General features: G+C 41.9%; 1 protein-coding gene across 7 annotated transcripts in view; it reads left to right on the forward strand.

Annotated features, from left to right (window-relative positions):
- LOC123287558 (saoe class I histocompatibility antigen, A alpha chain-like) overlaps positions 1-21,418 on the forward strand; it is a 50,272-nt gene that overhangs the window by 7,872 nt on the left and 20,982 nt on the right. The window contains exons 3-9 of one of the 7 annotated variants that reach the window (XR_011505111.1): positions 310-585; positions 1,159-1,434; positions 1,559-1,678; positions 2,109-2,141; positions 2,276-2,323; positions 16,851-16,942; positions 17,217-18,489. Coding sequence is in view for 4 of the 7 variants with exons in the window: in XM_070515323.1 (XP_070371424.1) it covers positions 310-585; positions 1,159-1,434; positions 1,559-1,678; positions 2,109-2,141; positions 2,276-2,323; positions 3,430-3,524 (848 nt within the window). In the remaining 3 variants the exon portion in view is untranslated. Of the gene's footprint in view, positions 1-309; positions 586-1,158; positions 1,435-1,558; positions 1,679-2,108; positions 2,142-2,275; positions 2,324-2,487; positions 3,896-15,926; positions 16,213-16,850; positions 17,165-17,216; positions 18,490-21,418 lie in introns of those variants that run through there. The other 6 variants (XR_011505110.1, XR_011505112.1, XM_070515324.1 and 3 more) reach the window with 6 other exon arrangements.

Here is a 21,418-nt window from a genome sequence, read left to right on the forward strand (position 1 = left end):
TCACTTATCTAATGAGTTCAAGAGTTCATCCTGAAGGAGGAATTTCTTCCTCTCTTCATATCTGCCTCGCTCCATTTTAGTGCCCTAACATCACAGACTCCATCTTTTTTCAATTCCACAACCCCAACACTGCGGGACCCACTGGCCTCTCCACCAGGGAAGAGCCTGCAGGGACTTTCCCTAGGTTTCTTTTTCAGTTTAGGTTTAATTGGGGTGGGGGTGGGGCTGCCAGCACAACAAGGCTAAGTGGGAAAGGCTGGCCACTGAGGTGGGGCTAAATGGGTGGGACTGACCATGGGAATGGGGTAGGGTCTCACACCTTCCAGTGGATGCATGGTTGCTACGTGGACTCAGACGGGCGCCTCCTCCATGGATACAGTCAGTTCGCCTATGACGGTGATGACTACCTCACCCTGAACGAGGACCTGCACTCCTGGACCGTGGCAGACATAGCAGCTCAGATCACCCTGCACAAGTGGGAGGCAAGTGGTGTTTTGGAGCGCCACAAGGCCTACGTGAAGGACAAGTGTGTGAAGTGGCTCCTCAGACACCTGGAGAACGGGAAGGAGATGCTGCAGCACATAGGTACGAGGGGCCGCGGGACCTCCTTAATGTCCCCTTGCGCTGAGGGCCTTCTACAAGGACTGGAAGACAATAGGATGACACCAGAACACCCCTGTCCTGTGGGTCAGGAGACTAAGTCCAACTGGATTTTCAGTTCCAGTACCAGAGGGTGACTCCTCCATAGGGCCCGCCTTCCTCTCAAGGACACTAAGGGATCCAGCCTCCAGAGATGGACTGGGAAACCCTCCCTGACATAAGTGACAAGTGGTTCCCTTTGACTCTGGCAGCAGCTCTGGGAATCTTTCAGGCCTTGTTCTCGGCCCCACACCCAGTGTGTTTGAGGTCTGACTCCAACTTTTCTGAGTCACTCAGCCACTATCAAAGACCTGCCTCCTACACTGGGCCATCTCACTCTGATTCTAGAACTTTCCAAACAATAAGAGATTATCCCAGAAGCCTGTGTCCAGACTGGTGTCTGGGTTTTGTGCTCCCTTCCCTAATTGTCCTGTCCATTTTCAAGATGGTCACATAAGCCCTACTTCAGTGGACTAAGACAGATGCAAACTTCCTGAATTTTATGACCCTTCTCCTCAGACCCCCCAAAAACACAGGTGACCCACCACCCCATCTCTGACCATGAGGTCACCCTGAGGTGCTGGGCCCTGGGCTTCTACCCTGCGGAGATCGCCCTGACCTGGCAGCGTGATGGGGAGGACCTGACCCAGGACATGGAACTTGTGGAGACCAGGCCTGCAGGGGACAGGACCTTCCAGAAGTGGGCTGCTGTGGTGGTGCCTTCTGGAGAGGAGCAGAGATACACGTGCCGTGTGCAGCATGAGGGGCTGCCCGAGCCCGTCATCCTGAGATGGGGTAAGGAGGGAGCCGTGGGCTCAGAGCCTCTTCTCAGGGAAATCAGGAGCCCTTCTGGAGACCTTCAGCAGGGTCAGGGCTGAGGCCTTGGGGTCAGGGCCCTCACCTTCCCTTCCCTCCCCAGAGCCGCCACTTCAGTCCACCATCACCATTGTGGGCATCATTGTTGGCCTGGTTCTCCTTGGAGCTGTGGTCACTGGAGCTGTGGTGGCTGGAGCTGTGATGTGGAGGAAGAAGCGCTCAGGTAGGGAAGGGGTGGGATCTGAGTTTTCTTGTCATACTTGGGGTTTCAAGCCCAGGTAGAAGTTTGTCCTGCCTCATTAATGGGAAGTCCCATCCATAGCCACATGTGCTTTCCTAGTCTGGGGCTGACACTGTTTAGTAAAGCACATGTGGAAATGAAGGACAGATTTATAATCTTGATGAGTCTGGTGATGGGGACCTGACTCCCAGCAGTCACAGGTCAAAGGGGAAGGTTGTTGATGAGGACAGACCTCCAGGAGGGCAGTTGGTCCTGTGCCTACACATGTACCATTGCTAGGTTTCCTGATCCTCCCTTAGGTCTGTTATCACAGTCCTGGAAACTTCTCTGGTGTTCAGGACTAGGTGGTTCCTTTAGGACCTCATGGCCCTGCGTGCTTACTGGCTTCTCACAGGATGTTTTCTTCCCACAGGTGGAAAAAGAGGGAGCTACCCTCAGTCTACAAGTAAGTATGGAGAGGGGGGTGATCCCTGAGATAGAGTAGACAGGAGCCCATGAGGGAGCTCACCCACCCCAGAGTTCCTCCCTTAGTCTCATCTCCTGTGGGCTCTGACCGAGTTCTGTTTTGTTCTACTCCAGGTGGTGACAGTGCCAAGGACTCTGATGTGTCTCTCATTCCTCCTAAAGGTGAGACCCTGGAGGGCCTAAAATGGGAGGGGTTGGGGCAGAGGGAACAGACTGAGTTATGGGGATTCTTTGGCTGGGACATTTTGAGCATGTGGTGGGCCATTTAGAATGTCACCAATTACAGCAACTGGCTTAAATTTGTTCAAAATTATTTTCTTCTGTAGTGTGAGACAGCTGCCTTGTGGGAGACTGAGTGATGCAAGATTTGTTCCTGCCCCACCCCACACTGTGACTTCAGGAATCTCTGTATAGGGCATCTGAATGTGTCTGCATTCCTAATAGCATAATGTGAGGAGGTAGGGAGACTGGTCTGTCCCACAATCCCCTCCCCTCACTGACCTCTGTTCTCTTTCCTGATTGACTTTCCTGTTCCCGCAGAGGCGGGGCTGGTTCCATCCCTGTCATACCTTCCTGTTGCCCTGAGCTGCAACTTCTTACTTCCTTATTGAAAATAAGAATCTAGATACCAATTTGTTTTTTCAAATTCTTGCCATGAGGGATAAATGGGTTAGTTAAAGGAGAAGATTCCAAAAATTTGAGAGAGGAAAGGAATGAAGCACTGAGAACCTTCCAGAATCCATATGTTTGCTGTGCTGAGTCTGTTGCAGGTGGGGACAGGAGAAGGCTGTGAGGAGCCAAGCATGGATGGGACCTGTGTCCACTCAGTGCTCAGTGCATCGTGGGGTGGGATGTAGTCACTCCTCAGCTGGGTCATCTCTCCGCTCCTTTGTCCTTGTCCCTTAAGTAGAACTTTGTCCCACCAGCACCTGTGATCTCAGGGACTCAGACATCACCTGGTCTTTGTCATGTCTCCAGGACCCTGGACAGTGAGGGCTTCCTGGGGCCGGGTCAGCCTAGGCTCAGGCTTGGGTTTGACCTTCAGCCCCACTTTTGGGTGTTTATTTGTTGTTTCTTTGTTTTTGTTCTTGTTCTTGTTCTTGTGTACAAGTTGTGGTCTCATTCTCCTCTGGGTGTCCCCTGTCTCTGACAGCAGCTAGAGTTGTTTGGCCTGTCATTGTCCTCACAAGGCCAGTGGCCCCTGCAAAGAGGCGTCTCTGGTGTCCAGAGATGAATTTTCAGGCTCGTCCATCTCTGCCTCCTTCTAGGCCTTGATTGTCATTTCCACCTTGTCCCAACCTCTCAAAGGAACCAGATTCTGGAATTAGCAGAGAGGAAGGGATCCCATCATTTCTCATCCTAGATAAGATCCTGTTGGGATGTTCCTGCTCTGCAGCCTGCCCTCTCTCCTGGCCCTGAGCTCCAGTCATCCTAGTGCTGGCTCCAGTCCAAGCTCATGATGTATAAAACAGAGTCTAATTTAGATTTATATTTGGTTGGGAAATAGGACGCATAAGTCAAAGATCATTTATTGTTTTCTGAAGAGACAAATGTGTGCTGTGGTGTGCAGGAGGGTTGGTGTGGGAGGGAGGGATGGAAGAAGAGGGAGGGGAGAGCAACACTTGTGAGAAAAGTACAAGTGGCATTGATGTCAATGTGAGTGCACATTGTGCTGTTGCTGCCACGAAACAGCATGTGCCTGAGGTTATGTTAATAAAGATACTGTCTCTAGAATATGGAGGTGCTCTACACTGATCATTCATTCAACCGATATTGGTTATGTGCCGGATGTATCACATACTATCTTTGCATCTGTGAAACAGATAAAAAGTAGAAGTGAAAACAGAAGTTGCTGGCCTTGTGGAGCATATGTTGTAGTGGGAAGAGACAGACTTTGTGCTATAAGCATAGTGAATAAGGAGAGTGTTTATGTTAGAAGGTGGTAAGTACCATGGAAAAAATGCAGTGGGGCAGGTGATCCAGAGGGTGGGGGTGGAAACAAGGAAGATGGCTTTTTTAACTGGGGTGGTCACTGTGGGCCTCACTGGGAAGGTGACTTTGAGGAAAGATGTGAAGGACATGAGGAATTATCCACAAAGATGTTTGGGGGAAGTGCTTTCCAGGCAGGGGCTTCCAGTGCAAATGTGCCAGGGCAGCAGTGTGTCTATGTGTCCTGGCAAGAGTGAGGAGGTCAGTATGGCTGCAGGAGAGCAATACCGCCGGACCATGTAGGCCTGGAGGATGTTAGAAGGGTTTTGCCCTTGCTCTGAGTGAGATGGGGAGTTGCAAGACAGCTTAGAGCAGGAGAGGGACATGGTATGACTTCTCCTTTACAAGGATCACTGTGGCTACTGTGCTGAGAGCAGAACTGGGAGGCAAAAGGCGAGGGAGGCCCTGGGGAAGCAGCAGGAACCAGGGCAGGGTTCCAGGCTGGAGGAGGCCATGGCTTCCACTGCTGTGAGCAGTGGAAAGAGTGGGAAGTGACTGGATCTGGATACATTCTGAACATGGACTTTGCAGCATTTCCTAATGGATTAATCTGGGAATGAGAGAGGAGTCAAGGAGGACACCCAAGATTTTGGAGTGTGCAAGTAGAAAGTTGGAGTTACTGTCAGCAGAGACGGGGAAGACTCTGGAAGTAACATATTTACAGGAACTTGGTTTAAGGGAAGTTGAATATGAGATGTCTATTAGAAATGCAAGTGAGGTTGCAGACTGGCAGTTGGACAGGTGGGTCTGGAGTTTAGGAAAAGTCTCTGGGCTGGAGAAGTAAATTTGGAAGGTGATACCATAAAAATGATATTTAAAGCCTGAGAACTAATGAAGTTACCAAGGGTGTGATGACTAGAGAAGATACAGGAACAAGAACTGAATCCTGGCCCCCATAGTGCTAAGGGATCTGATCAGACCACACACCCAGAACAGAACGCACAGTTCTGATACCACGTCTAGAAGGCACAGAGATCAGGGAGTCCCAAACTTCCCTGTGCCCAGGAATCCCCTGGACATGTCGTTAAGATTCAGAAAGTCTGGAGTAGAGCATGAGATTCTGGGTTTATAACAAGATGCTGATGCTCCTGGTCTTCAGATCACACATTCAGTAGCAAGAACATAGACCAGGATTCCCACATGGCTGTGCATCAGGCTCACCTGTAGGGCTTGTGAAATAAGTGATTCCTTGGTCTTGTGTCTAATGCGCTGAGATCTGGGGTCTGGGGAGAGGCCTGAATATTTTGTAAGAAGCGCCACAAGCAATGCTCAGTCAGATTGGGAACTACTGAGGTCAGTGACAGAGAGTGCACAGGGTAGGGAGGGGGTCTTAAATCTACATTAATTTTTTTTTCCCTAGAAAAGAAAAGGGAGGACCTATATTGTCAACTATGAGATGCGATGTGAGGAAATATATGTTGTTTCCTCTCCCATGGGCTATAGTCGAAGATTTAGGAAGTAGTTCATAGTTCACCAAAACGAAAAATTCTGAATCCTTGCTCTCTGAAATTATTCCCCAGATAGATTTTTCACTCACTTCTTGGAACAAACAGTGGAATCCAAAATTTGTCTAATTTAGACATAAAGTTATATGTATATATACACGTATATATGTGTGTATATATATGTATATACATATATATATATATATATACACACACACATACGTGTATATATATATATGATACTGGGGACTAATATTATTTTAGGGAAGACCACAGAACAGGCTTGAGTCTACACACAGGAAGAAAATTCACAATCCAGTCTAGGTCGGGTCCCACATAGGAACCACTAGCTTGCTGCTTGGCACTGCTCACACCACTGACACCTGTCATGATGGACACTGGATCCTGGGGCGGGACTGTTGTCACTGCTGCTCCTGGCAACTGGATGTTTTAACTGTCACTCATGTCATTCTTGCCAAATGCAATCTTCACAATTCCAGCCTCTCCATGTCACCATGTCCTGAGTCACAGTCTGACATGTGGTCACCTGACTGGAGGAGCCTAAGCTGTGGCCAACTGCGTGAATGTTTGGGAAAGTGGATTTTCCTCTCTTGTGAAAAGAGATGGCTCTTCCTCCTACCAAGACTCTTTAAGTGTTCAATTCTTCTAATGTAGGTGCTGGGGTGGGGGGGGAGCAAAGGATGGAAAAAGAATGACAGATTTCAGCAATGATCTGAGGTTGGAACTCCATCTGGTACTTTGTAGGCACTCAGGTTTGGGTGGAAGAACAGGTGACTAATAAATGACATCCAAGGTAGAGGTTTACTTGCTTACTCTTACTCTGAATTTCTTTGTGGGATGGTGAGGAATTGTTTTCCTCCACCCAACCAATTCTCTGATTCTCAGACACCATGTGGATGTCCTGCAATTCAACTCAATTCTGGCCCTAACTACCTGGAGTTAGCATCAGACCCCACAGGTTAAGGGCTCAGTCCCAGAAGACTGCCCTCACTTCAGACACAAGTCTCAAGTATCAGCTCCCCATGTTGCCTGCACATCTGTCTGACTTAGCTACGAAGTTGAGTTCCACTCAAGTTTGATAATTTGCTAGACGCTCATAGAACTCAGGAAAATGCTATGCTTACTATTACAGTTTACTATCAAGGATACAAGTGAGCAGCTAGATGAAGAGGTACATAGGTCAAAGTCTGGAAGAGTCCCGAGTACAGGACCCTCTGTCACTGTGGAGTTGGAGTGAGCTACCCTCCCAGCATGTGGATGTGTTCACCAATTCATAAGCTTTCTGAATTCTGTCATTTTTTATAGAATTTTCATTATGTCGGCATGATTGATTAAATCATTGGCCATTGGTGATTGAACTCAACCTCCAGCCCCTCTCCCTAGGGTCTGAGGAGTAAGGCTGAAAGTTCCAACCCTCTAATCATGGCTTGGTCTTTCAGAATCCAGCCCCCACTCTGAAGCTATCTAGGATCCCTCAGCCAAGAGTCATCTCATTAGCATCCCTAAGATACTCATCACTCAGCAGATTCCAAGTGTTTGGGAAGCCCTGAACCAGGAACCAAGGACAAAAACCAAATATTTTTTTATTATACCACAGGCCACCCTCTGGTCTTTGACCACAGATCCCTTATAGTAAAAGGATCATAACAGTTAAAAGATGCTGGCATATTACCAGAGCCTCATTCAGTCACTAACAATTAGACCAGTTCCTCATCCTATTGAGGATATTTACATGGCTAATAAATTTATGAAAAATTGCTCAACAGTTTTATTCAGAGGGGAAATTCAAGTTAAACCATAATGTGATATCACTCCACACCTTCCTGAATGGCTAAAATGAAAAATCAGACAAAATCAATTGTTGGCAAGAATTTGGATTAATTGTATGTCTCATATATTGCTAGTGGGAGAGTAAACTGATTAAAATATTTAGAAAAATAGTTTGGTGGTACCTACTAAAGCCAAACATTCTGTCACCATATGACCTAGCATTTCTACTCCTAGTTATGTACCCAATAGGCATGATCCACATGTGTGCCAAATACATGAAAAAGTTATTTACAGCAGTGCTATTTGTAAAATCCAGACATAACACAAATGCCTGTGAACAGTGGAGGACAAGAAAAGTGATCTATTCATATAATGGAACACCTTATAACCATGAGAGTGAATAAACTACAGCCACACAGCAACAGGGGTAAGAACCTGTGACATAATGTTGGGTGAGAGAATGAGATAGAGGGATATCCACTATATAATTCTATTCTATCAAAACCTGACAGAACTCATCTATGGTGTTAAAGATCAAGATAATGATTATTTTCGGGAGGGGAGTTGGTTTATGACTGAATAGGATTCAAGAGTGTTTCCCACTTGCTGGAAATGTTTTTCCTTGATGTGAGTGTTGCTTATCCCAATGACTATTTTGTGAAAATCCAGTACACTTATGACTTGTGCACCTCTCTCTATGGGTGTTGTCCTTCATGAAAGTATACTTTTCTGGATTTTTGAAACAATTCTCTCTAAGCTAACATAGAATTCTTCTCACTGAAAGCCTTTAGAAATGCTGAATTGAAAAATTACTGCAATTTTTTAAAATCCAAGGAAATACATGTCTGTGATCCAGATACAAAAAGGAGAATCAAAAGCAAGAGCAGTCTTGTGATGTCAGCAACATGGCAGCATGAGCTCACCTGGGACTCTCTCCCCTCCAAATTACAACCAAAAAGAGCAACTGCTTTCCAACCAAAAAAAAAAAAATCCTAATAACAGAAATCGTCAGAGACCCACAGCAGCCAAATGACGGAGGGCGGAGAGGCTGGAGCCGCCCTCGGAGGAGCTGGAACAGGGTAAGAGAGATCTTTGCTCCCTCCCCTAGAGACTGGGATCACTGCCGCAGGTGAGGGAAGGAGCAGGGGAGGGGCCTCGCATCCATGGGATTGTCCAGGACTCCCACTGCCCATGCAGTGGAAACCCTCTAATGGGGGAAGCTTTCATTTGGGGGGACCCCATCAAGCCAGGGCCCCGGGAGACCAGAAAGCGAGAGCTGATCCGAATCCAGGTTGGCTTGCAAGAGAAAGTGCCCCTCCTCCCCCATCTGGCCCTGCACACCACCATCACCCCTGAAGGTGGAGGGCTCAGAACACAGGGCTATCAACCCCCATCTAGTGGCGACAGACTGTAATTGCAACTGAATAATAGCATCATGTGCAAAAACCGCTCCTCTACCATCCAACAATTTATAAACGCTCCAGACCAAAAGGAAAACAATAAAAATACAGAAGTATGTCCTGAGGACTTGGAAATAGGTAAACTAAGTGAAGATGAGTTCAAAATAGCTATCATCAAAATACTCAATGAGGTAAAGGGAAATATGGAGAAACAGCTCAACGAGTTCTGGAGTTACTTCACAAAAGAGATTGAAACTATAAATAAGAATCAATGAGAAACACTAGAGATGAAAAATAAAATGGATCAGATAAAACAGAATATGAATTCCTGAATGCCCGTGTAGACACCATAGAGGAGCAAATTAGCATAATTGAAGATAGGCTGAATGGCTCCAGACAGAGGAAGAAAGAGAACCAAGAATTTTAAAAAACTGAACAAAATCTCTGAGAAATAACTGACTCAATGAGAAAATGCAACTTAAGAGTAATCAGAATTCCTGAGGGCATGTAAAAGGAAAATGGAGCAGAAAGTGTGCTCAACGAAATATTAGAAAACAACTTCCCAAATCTACGGATTGAGAGAGAAGTGTGTGTGGAGGAACCTTTCAGATCTCCTAGATTTCTCAATGTAAAAAGACCTATTGCAAGGCACATAGCAGTAAAAAATGGCAAAAATGAATGACAAAGAAAGAATACTCAGGGCAGCAAGGCAGAAGAAAATAACCTACAAAGGAACCTCTATCAGACTTTCAGCGGATTTCTCTACAGAAACCTTACAAGCTAGGAGAGATTGGAGTGACATATTCAAAACCTTAAAGGATAAAAATCTTCAGCCAAGAATACTCTGTTCAGCAAAAATATCCTTCAGCTATGAGGGAGAAATTAAATCTTTTCCAGACAAACAAAAGCTAAGGGAGTTCGTAGTCACAAGACCTCCACTACAAGACATCCTCAAGAAGGCTGTCATACCTGAAAAAAGGAAAAAAGGGAGAAAGGGGTCACAAAACACAGAGTAAGGAGACAAATAGAATCAGAATAGGATAGCAAATATTCAACTATAGCATTAGGATAAAGGGAAGTAAATCACCAAAGCAAAGACAATCTTATGACTCTAACTACAAACTCACAACACAAGTTGGAATAAGAGATGAAAATAATAATTTAGGAGGGGAGGAGGAAAGGGACTGAAACAGTCTAGGCTAAGTAAGTAAGAGGCCACCAGAAAATGGACTGTGTTATGCACGATATTCTGAATACAAACTTCAGGGTAGCCACTAAACTAAAAAACAGAACAAAGACACAACATAAATAAGGAAAAATCTAAGAAACTCAGCATAAGAAATTGCAGAAGTCAGTGGGTAGGCTAAAACATACAGGACAAGAAAAAAAGGAAACACAGGAAAACCAGAAAACAAGCAACAGAATGACAGCATTAAGCCCTCAAGCATCAATACTCACCCTCAAGGTAAACGGATTGAACTGTCCAATGAAAAGACACAGAGTGGCAAAATGGATTAAAGAACAAGACCCAACAATTTGTTGCCTCCAGGAAACATACCTCAGCTCCAAGGACAAACACAGGCTCAGAGTGAAGGGGTGGAATACAATACTCCAAGCTAATAGCAAACACAAGAAAGCAGGTGTCACAATATTTGTATCAGACAAAACAGACTTCAAGATAAGGCAGGTAAGAGAGACATAGAGGGCCAATATATAATGACCAAAGGGACACTTCATCAAGAAGAAATAACACTTATAAATATCTATGCACCCAACACAGGAGCACCAAAGTTCATAAAGCAACTATTAACAAACCTAAAAGAATATATCAAAAATAACACAATAATAGTAGGGGACCTCAACACCCCACTCACATCAATGGACAGATCATCCAGACAGAAAATCAACAAAGAAACAGTAGAGCTAAACAAAAAGCTAAAACAGTTGGACTTAATAGACATATATAGAACATGCCATCCGAAAACAGCAGAATACACATTCTTCTCAAGTGCACATGGAACATTCTCAAGGATAGACCATATGTTGGGAAACAAGGCAAGCCTCTACAAATTTTAAAAAATTGAAATAACAAGCATCTTCTCCAATCGTAATGCTATAAAGCTAGAAATTAATTACAAGAAAAAAGCTGAGAAAGGCACAAGGATGTAGAGACTAAACAATATGCTATTGAACAAGCAATGGATCATTGAAGAAATTAAAGAAGAAAACAAAAAATACCTGGAGACAAGTGAAAATGATAACATTCCATACCAACTCACATGGGATACAGCAGAAGCTGTATTAAGAGGAAAATTCATCGCAATACAGGCACATCTTAACAAACAAGAAAAATCCCAAAGAAGCAATCTTAAACTACACCTAACTGAATTAGAGAAAGAAGAACAAACAAAGCCCAAAGTCAGCAGAAGGAGAGAAGTAATAAAAATCAGAGCAGAAATAAATGCTATTGAAACAAAAAAGGCAGTAGAAAGGATCAATGAAACAAAGAGCTGGTTCTTTGAGAAGATAAATAAAATTGACAAACCCCTAGCCAGACTTACAAAGAAAAAAAGGGAGAAAGCTCAAATAAACAAAATCAGAAATGAAAGAGGAGAAATAACAACAGACTCTGCGGGAATACAACAGATTATAAGAGAATAGTACGAAAAACTATATGCCGGCAAAATGGATAACCTAGAGGAAATGGATAAATTCTTGTACTCCTACAATCTCCCAAAGCTTAGTCAAGAAGAAGCAGACAATTTGAACAGACCAATCACAAGGAGAGATTGAAGACCAATCAAAAGCATCCCAAAGAATAAAACCCCAGGACCAGATGACTTTCCTGGGGAATTCTACCAAACTTTCAGAGAGGACTTAATACCTATCCTTTTCAAGCTATTCCAAAAAACTAGGGAGGATGGAACACTTCCTAACACATTCTACGAGGCCAACATCACTCTGATACCAAAGCCTGACAAGAACAGCATGAAAAAGGACAACTACAGGCCAATATCACTGATGAACATAAATGCAAAAATTCTCAACAAAATTTTGGCAACCCGAATTCAACAATTCATCAAAAGGATCATACATGATGATCAAGTGGGATTCACATCAGGGACACAGGGATGGTTCAGGATCCGCAAATCAATCAATGTGATACAGCACATCAACAAACTGAGGAATAAAAACCACATGATCATCTCAATAGATGCAAAGAAAGCATTTGACGAGATCTAACAGCCATTTATGATAAAAAAAAAAAAACTCTGAACAAAATGGGGATAGAAGGGAACTACCTCAACATAATAAAAGCCATATATGGCAAGCCCACAGCCAACATCATACTCAATGGGCAAAAACCGCCATCCCCCTGAAAATAGGAATGAGACAAGGATGCCCTCTATCACCACTCTTATTTAACATAGTACTGGAGGTTTTGGCCAGAGAAATTAGGCAAGAAAAAGGAATAAAAGGAATCCAAATAGGGAGGGAAGAAGTGAAACTCTCGCTGTTTGCAGATGACATGATCTTATATATAGAAAACTCCAAAGAATCCATTGGAAAACTTTTAGAAGTAATCAACAACTACAGCAATTTTGCAGGGTATAAAATCAATTTACATAAATCAGTAGCATTTCTATACTCTAATAATGAACTAACAGAAAAAGATCTCAAGAACACAATACCATTCACAATCACAACAAAAAGAATAAAATACCTCAGGGTGACTTTAACTAAGGAAATGAAAGACTTATACAATGAAAATTACAAGGCTTTTCTGATAGAAATGGATGACGATATAAAGACGTGGAAAGGTATTCCATGTACATGGATTGGAAGAATAAACATAGTTATAATGTCCATTCTACCTAAAGCAATCTACAGATTCAATGCCATCCCAATCAGAATCCCAATGACATTCTTTACAGAAATAGAGTAAAGAATCCTAAAATTCATATGGGGCAACAAAAGACCCTGGATTGCTAAAGCAATCCTGAGAAAAAAGAACAGAGCTGGAGGCATCCCAATCCCTGACTTTAAAACATACTACAAAGCTACAGTAATCAAAACAGCATGGTTCTGGTACAAAAACAGGTGCACAGATCAGTGGAACAGAACTGAAAGCCCAGAAATAAAACCACACATCTATGGACAGCTAATCTTCGACAAAGGAGCTGAGTGCATACAATGAAGAAAAGAAAGTCTTTTCAACAAATGGTGCTGGGAAAACTGGAAAGCCACATGTAAAACAATGAAAATTGACCATTCTTTCTCACCATTCACCAAAATAAACTCAAAATGGATCAAAGACCTAAAGCTGAGACCTGAAACCATAAGGCTTCTAGAAGAAAATGTAGGCAGTACACTCTTTGACCTCAGTATTAAAAGGATCTTTTCGGACACCAAGTCTTCTCAGAGAAGGGAAACAATAGAAAGAATAAACAAATGGGACTTCATCAGGCTAAAGAGCTTCTTCAAGGCAAAGGAAAACAGGATTGAAACAAAAAAACAACCCACTAACTGGGAAAAAATATTTGCAAGTAATACATCTGACAAAGGCTTAATATCCATAATATATAAAGAACTCACACAACTCAACAGCAAAAAATCAAACAACCCGATCAAAAAATGGGCAGGAGACATGAACAGACATTTCTCCAAAGAAGATATACAGATGGCCAATAGGCACATGAAAAGATGTTCATCATCACTGTGCATCAGGGAAATGCAAATCAAAACTATGCTAAGATATCACCTTACACCCATTAGAATGGCAAAAATAACTAAAACAAATAGTAACAAATGTTGGAGAGGTTGTGGAGAAAAAGGAACCCTCATACACTGTTGGTGGGAATGCAAACTGGTGCAGCCACTATGGAAAACAGTAGGGAGATTTCTCAAAAAGTTAAAAATAGAAATACCTTATGACCCAGCCATCCCACTACTATCTATCCTAAGAACCTGAAATCATCAATTCCAAAAGTCCCATGCACCCCCATGTTCATTGCAGCATTATTTACTATAGCCAAGATGTGGAACCAACCTAAGTGCCCAGCAACTGATGAGTGGATAAAGAAGATATGGTATATATATACAATGGAATACTACTCAGCCATAAAAAAGGACAAAAATTGTCCCATTCACAACAACGTGGACGGACCTTGAGGGTATTATGTTAAGTGAAATAAGCCAGACAGAGAAAGACGAACTCTGTATGACTCCACTCATAGGTGGAAGGTAACATATAGACAAAGAGAACTGATCGGTGGTTACCAGGGGGAAGGGGGGTGGGGGGAGGGCACAAAGGGTGAAGGGGTGTACCTACAACATGACTAACAATAATGTACAACTGAAATCTCACAAGGTTGTAAACTATCATAATCTTAATTTAAAAAATGGACAGAGGATATGAACAGACATTTTTCCAAAGAAGATATACAGATGACCCACAGACACATGAAAAGATGTTCAACATCACTAAGCATTAGGGAAATGCAAAGCAAAACTAAAATGAGATATCACCTTACACCTGTCAGAATGGCTATAATCACCAAGACAAAAATTAACAAATTTTAGAGAGGATGTGGAGAAAAGGGAACGCTCATACATTGCTGGTGAGAATGCAAACTGATGCAGCTACTATGGAAAGCAGTCCGGAAATTTCTCAAAACATTAAAAATAGAAATACCATATGATCCAGCTATCCCACCATGGGGTATTTAGCCAAAGAACTTGAAATCAGCAATCCAAAGAGATTTATCCCTATGTTTACTGCAGGATTATTCATAATAGCTAAGACATGGAAGCAACCCAAGTGCCCTTCTACGGATGAATGGATAAAGATGATGCAGTATGCATATACAATGGAATACTACTCAGCCATAAAAAAGACAAAATTGCCCCATTTTCACCAACATGGATGGACCTTGAGGGTATGATGTTAAGCAAAATAAGCCAGACAAAGACAAATACTGCATGATTTCACTTATATGTGGAAGATAAACAAATACATGGGCAAAGAGAACAGATCAGTGGTTACCAGAGGGGAAGGGGGCTGGCTGGTGGGCAAAAAGGGTAAAGGGATACATATATATGATGACTGATAAAATTTAGTCTACTCATGGTGGGCACAATGCAGTCTATACAGACAGTGAAAAATAATAACGTACACCCAAAATTACACAATGTTATAAACCATTATGATCTCAATAAAATAATTGAAAAAAATCATGTTTTATTGGTTGCAGAATTGCATTGTGGCTGAATCGTCAATCATAACATTTCTTGCCTTGGTAGCCGAGCTAGTAATGAAACATGAGCTTAGATAGATGACTCAGGTTGGAATCTCTCAGGAGAGCAGGATTTATATCAACTATGCATACTGGGGAAGTGTCCTACATTTAGAGAAATGTACAGAGGATGACAAGTCAAAATGGGATCTCACAATGCATAGTGCATTAATATCTCCCTGGGCATTTGGTTGGATGTGGCTGGGTCCTTCAATAAGGGCAGGATTTGGAAAGAGGAGTTTGGCCAAGCCACTTTGTAAACTGACAGGGAATGCATTCACACAAAACTTTACAGCACCACTCACTTGCTTGGGAGGAGTGAGAATGGATATGGCTCTCATACCACACAGCAGTGGGGTCTAATAGCCGCCATGAGGGGGATACCATGCATCTAATTAACTTTCCTACAATTATCCCATCTCCCAAGGTTAATGGGCAATGACTCCCTTGAATCAACATCCTATAGATGTACCATTGTGGTAGACGGCAAGAAGCTCTGCCACTATTTGGAGAGGTTTTAGTGGGCATGACTCCCACACTTACTTGTCATTTGCTGCTGACCACCACACTCTCTGTTGATGCCTACCTACCAGCTGATCCAGCCTAGCCGAAGCTGTTGTCAAATCCATAAGACATTAGTAAGGTTTCCTCTACCAGTAAACCAGCGATCATTAGATGACTACAAAAGAAAAAATAAATCAATAACCCTTCTTCTGTTGCTTGGCAATATGACATCTTTATTTGAAAATTCTCAGAGGAATATGACAGAAATAGCATAATCACAAAAGGAAAAGCCAATGCTGCCTTATAATAGTTTTTGTTACCATTTCCATCCCTTTAACAGACAAAGGAGTAAAAGTACTGGTGCTGTGAAGAGAGGAGAATCTGCATTGCCCGATGTACAACTAACTAGTCAGGATTTGAATAACATTACAATCATTCAAGATGGGACAGGGAAACATCAGCACAACATTGGTGTTGAAGGGGAAGTAAGGAAAACCGTGAATAGGTTAAAACAACACACAGGAAAAGAACCAAATGCAACACCATTGCCAGTACTTCGAAGAACTCTATAATATTCATGATGAAGAGGTCCTGTTACTACTACCAAAAAGAAACTTATTAAAGAGGCAAGTAAATAGAATTCAAAATAGACGTCAACCTCCAAACCCAACTTCCTTGCATGGAATTAAAATTCCAGGAGTATAAATTGATCAGATGCCGGGAGCCGTGGCAACGCTGTATGATCGGCTGCTTGACGGGGTCCAGCCGATTAAAAAGCCGGGGGGTGCAGGGCTGCCCCTCGGTGAAGAATGGCCGGCCGACACCCCTGATATTTCCTGAAATGTATGCATGCTTTCTATCAAGGTTATGACTATACTTGTTTCTGCTTTATATGGTTTAACTTAGCTTTTCAGCCTGATGCCTTACTAGTAAAATAATATTTTCTCCGGGCAGTGTGCTCAAGGGACAAATAGTCCTACCCCCAGAAAGACAAAGGAATGCTTTCACCCCCTAAGGGGCACGGGAATGTAAAGATTTTTAACTGCCCGCTGAGAACGCATGAAGCATATGGCCTTGCTGGTCGGAGCTTTCCCACCAGCCTGTCTTTGGCCTTGAGACACTTGCAGAGAGGAGGAAACCTATGACCTTGCTGGTCAGCAGCTTTCCCACCAGCCCGTCTTTGGCCTTGAGACACTTGCAGAGAGGAGGAAGCCTATGACTTTGCTGGTCAGCAGCTTTCCCACCAGCCCATATCTCTTTACAGGAGGAGATGGTCCAGGTGCTTGTCCTTGACGGTGTCTGTTTCCATGGAGGATGGTGGATTCTGGAGCCAGGAGGCCGGAGAGTGGGCAGGGAGTGAGTGTTTTGGTTTTGTGTAGAGATAATAAATAGTAGTTAATTGCAGAAAAGATGATCATTAACCTTATACTCTATAGAATGGAATGCTAATAAAAATTCTTGTGCTCGCTTTGTACTTCCTTATCTCTCTGAGAATATTTGTAGAGCAATTTCTGTACTAATCCTGAAAAATATAAAAACAACACATGTGTACAGTAAAGAGAGACTTGATTGCACTGACTCAAGTCTCACGTCTCTTCCTTTCACTTCACTGACTCTGCCTCTCCCTCAGGAACCTGGACTCTGCTGGAGCTGGACTCCAGCAATCAGACATGGACAACCATTTCCTATGCATGTTTCTGGTGCTCAAGATGATGAAAGAAATCTTATTTACACAACTTATGACAATATTTGATATTTAAGTGCCAGTGCCACATTATTTAATGATGGCATCTTCAAGACAACATCAATACAGTTCACTCAGTTATTTACTGTGCACGATGTATTATTGGGTTACACTATGCCATCGATTTATGCACTAACAATGAAAAAGCAAGAAGACATATATATATATATATATGAAAGTACTTACATTTGCATGGGGAAGAAATCTCAACATTAACCCTTCATTATGTGTGATGCATTTTGAGATTGGAAACATGAATGCAATTTGACTACTCCAACCAAATGCACAAGTAAAAGGATGCTTCTTTCACTTTTCACAATCAATGTGGTGAAAAATATCTTCTTTGGGTCTAATACATGAGTATATGACAATGGAAAATAAACCTGTAAGTATGCATCCATGTTTTTTGGACTTCCATTTGTGCCTTTGGAAGATGGAAATGAAACTTTTGAATACATTGTGGAGAATGCAGAAGAAAATTTAGATGACCCAGTTGATTCTGTTGAGAGAGTAAATGACCACAGAAGGTGTGGCAGAGGCAGAACACCACCAAACGCTCCAAGATCTCCACCAGAAACTTTGAATTTTTGCACATAGTACTGAATGTCAATCACAGGATGAACAATGCAGGGGAAGGCTGGCACAGGAAATTTCAAAAGCTGATAATAGTGCATCATTCCTCAATTTGAATATTTATTGAAGCATTAAACAATAAACAGCAAAGCAATGAACAAGCTATCACCTAGGTTCTTGGTGATCACACTCTAATATGGGCACCAACTTCGTGACAATACCAACAAAATCAAATTCATATAACTGAAATTGTTAACAGATATAATGACTATAAAGCCAATAATCAGGTCGAATTATTGAGAGGAATTGCTCATTGACTTGAGTAATCCTGATGAACTTCATGATAAGGAAGAACAGGAATAAATTTGAAGTCCAAAGTTCACCATTAATTACAGTAAAAATAACAAATAAAATTTTGACAAAGTTAAATTTTGTATTATTTACCAAATTATGGAACCAAATGTCTCAATGGATGTTTGCCTAATATCAAGAATCTAGGATCTTTTGGCATGGACCAAATGTCTCTATGGATGTTTTGGACAGTACCAAATATCAAGGACCTTTGGCATGCACCAGATATCTCTGTGGAAGTTTTATCCAGGACCAAAAGTCCTTCAGGGGCTGCCAGAAGCCATTCTAAGGTTTGGCGAAGTCTCTTAGTGCAGGGATTTGAATGCACTCTTCATGCCAAGACTTTTTTTTTTTTTTTTAGATTTTTTTTTTATTTTTTCCTTTTTCTCCCCAAAGCCCCCGGTACATAGTTGTATATTCTTCGTTATGTGTCCATCTAGTTGTGGCATGTGGGACGCTGCCTCAGGGTGGTTTGATGAGCAGTGTCATGTCCGCGCCGAGGATTCGAACCAACGAAACACTGGGCCGCCTGCAGCGGAGCGCGCGAACTTAACCGCTCGGCCACGGGGCCAGCCCCTCATGCCAAGACTTTTTACAGTTCTCAGTGTGTGTGTGTATGTGTGTGTGTGTGTGATAAAGACAAGTGAAAAAGAGAGAGAGTATATCAAACTCTCTTTGTGGCTGGCTTGTTTTAATCTATATATGATATTAGCGATTTGATATTAGCAAACAACGGAAGGCAAAATTTGAACAATTAGCATTTTCTAGAAAATTGTCACACATCAGAGAAACGTTCAGGAGATACTAGGGACATGTTTCACAGAAAGCATGCCCACTATTAAGACTATTCTTCCTCTTTTGGCAAGTACAAGAAAATTTCAGTATATTAAGTTTTATGGAAGTCTTTATATATTTACTTTCAAATTTCTAGTTATTACTTACATAAACTTGTTTTCATTACTCTATCTTTCTATCTGTAAAAGTTGTCTGTGAGTCTTGCATTGGTATAAAATGTATCATAACTTTTACCATTAGGAAAATTTTATTTTATTTACATGTTTCACTTAAGGGCAGGATGTCCAAAAATGAATTAAAGTCATTAAATGAGGAACAGGTTTCTATGCACTTGGATGTTTCTCTTGTGAATGTCAGTATTCAATCATATCATCTATAAATCAAGATACTATTAGCCCTTTCTTTCCTATTCTTTTGTCATTCATTGCTTGTCACTTTCTGATGGCGTTGGCTAATGTCTGCCAAATAATGGAACATGATAGTGGAAGTAATGGGCTTCCTTGTCTTTGTCCTAACTTAGCACATATGCATTCATCATTTCTCTAATAAAGTCAAATGTCAACTAGTCTGATCATCAATTACAACATGTGTGGTCCTCACACCACCAAGCAGTTCAATTCTGACACTAGCTACCCAGACATAGCATCAGATTCCACAGGTGAAAGGCTCAGTCCCACAAGACTGTTCTCCACTTCAGATGCCAATTGCAAGCCCAGCTTGTTTCCTGTGATTCTGACTCACTGGCTACAGATGGGAGGGTCCCAGGACCCTCTCCTTGGGTTTGATTAATTTGCTAGAGAAGCTCAGAGAACTCAGGAAACCTGTTTACTCACTAGATTACTAGTTTATTACAAAGGATATTAAAGGATTCAAACCTGTTCACTATTTGTTGAAATTTGTTTATAACAAAAAATGACTGAAAAAGATAAAATATGTCAGCAATTAAATATCAAGAAATGTAAAGCCATTCACATTTTCCACTTAAACTTATTTTTAACAAAAATGACTGAAAAAAAGATAAATTATTTAAAGGATAAGAATCAACAGCCAAATGAAGAGATATATAGGGAGAGGTCTTGAACAAAGGAGCTTCTGTCTTCATGGTGTTTGGGACCCTGTATGGTGACACATGGGAGAGTTCTGGTACCCCAACCTGGAAGGTCTCCATGTGAACCCCCTTCTTTTACGTTTTTATGGAGGCTTCATTACATAGGCACAATTGATAAATCATTGACCATTAGTGATTGGTTCCACCTCCAGCCCTTCTTCCCACTCCTCTACCCATGGTTGGTTCCCCTGGCAACCAGTTCCCATCCTTAGGTACTTTCCCAAAGTCACTCGCTAACATAAACTCAGTTGTGGGAAGGGGCTTGCTATGAATAACAAGACATTCATTTCACGTTTATGGTTCTGAAGCTATTTCAAGAACCGAGGACAAGAGAACAAATATTATAACAAAAGATGATCCCATTGTTCTTATCCCTGAGGAAATCACAAGGGTTTTGGGGGATGTGAGCCCACAACCACAAAAGAAGACCAAATATATATGAGAAATATATTTTGGTCATCTGAATGATCAAATAAATAGATTTCTTATAAATCACAATATTGCACTGACTTTTTGATTGAATATGTGTGTGTTGTGTTTGTGTGTGTATATTAAAAATAATATTTTTAACTCAGGAGGAATTGTTTAAATTCTCAAATAGTACTTCAGCACCTACAGAGAATACAATTTTTCTTTGAATTTACTACTATTAACTTACATTAATGAACTTATCTAATAGTGTACTATACTTGCCTTCCTCAAAGAAACTCCACCAGTTCAAAAGGACCTATTTTTTTTTAATTGTGCAGCTTGTTTTACTTTGCTTATTTTTAAGATGTTTGCACTCACATTCACACATTCTGTAGTTATCACTGTTCAATCTTTCTTAGATTTTGCTATTGAGATTATTCTCCTTGAGTAAAATGAATTTGAAAGTTTCTTATTTTTCTATGCTTCGGAATAATTTTGTAGCGTTGCAATTGTCTTATCCTTAATGATTTGGAAGAATACCATGTGAATCTTCCTGAGGAATCGTGCTTTGTGGTAGGGAAGCTCTTTATCAACATTCTCTGTTTCTTTAAGGAAATTGATAACTAAACTTTCTATCTCTACCAGGTTGGGTTTTAGTATGCTATACTTTTGAGAAACCCATCTATTTCTTTTATGTTGTCAAATTTATTTGTATAGGTTTGTACAAATTTGTGTCATGATTGTTGAAACATTTCCCATTTTGATTGCTATCTCCACCAACAACTCAGGTTGGGCTCTGAGCACTGGGAAATGCCTTCTGCTGGTTTTCTCTGAGACCTGAAGCTGGGGG

This window comes from Equus asinus, chromosome 8 (assembly GCF_041296235.1).
Source record: "Equus asinus isolate D_3611 breed Donkey chromosome 8, EquAss-T2T_v2, whole genome shotgun sequence".
Taxonomy (NCBI): domain Eukaryota; kingdom Metazoa; phylum Chordata; class Mammalia; order Perissodactyla; family Equidae; genus Equus; species Equus asinus.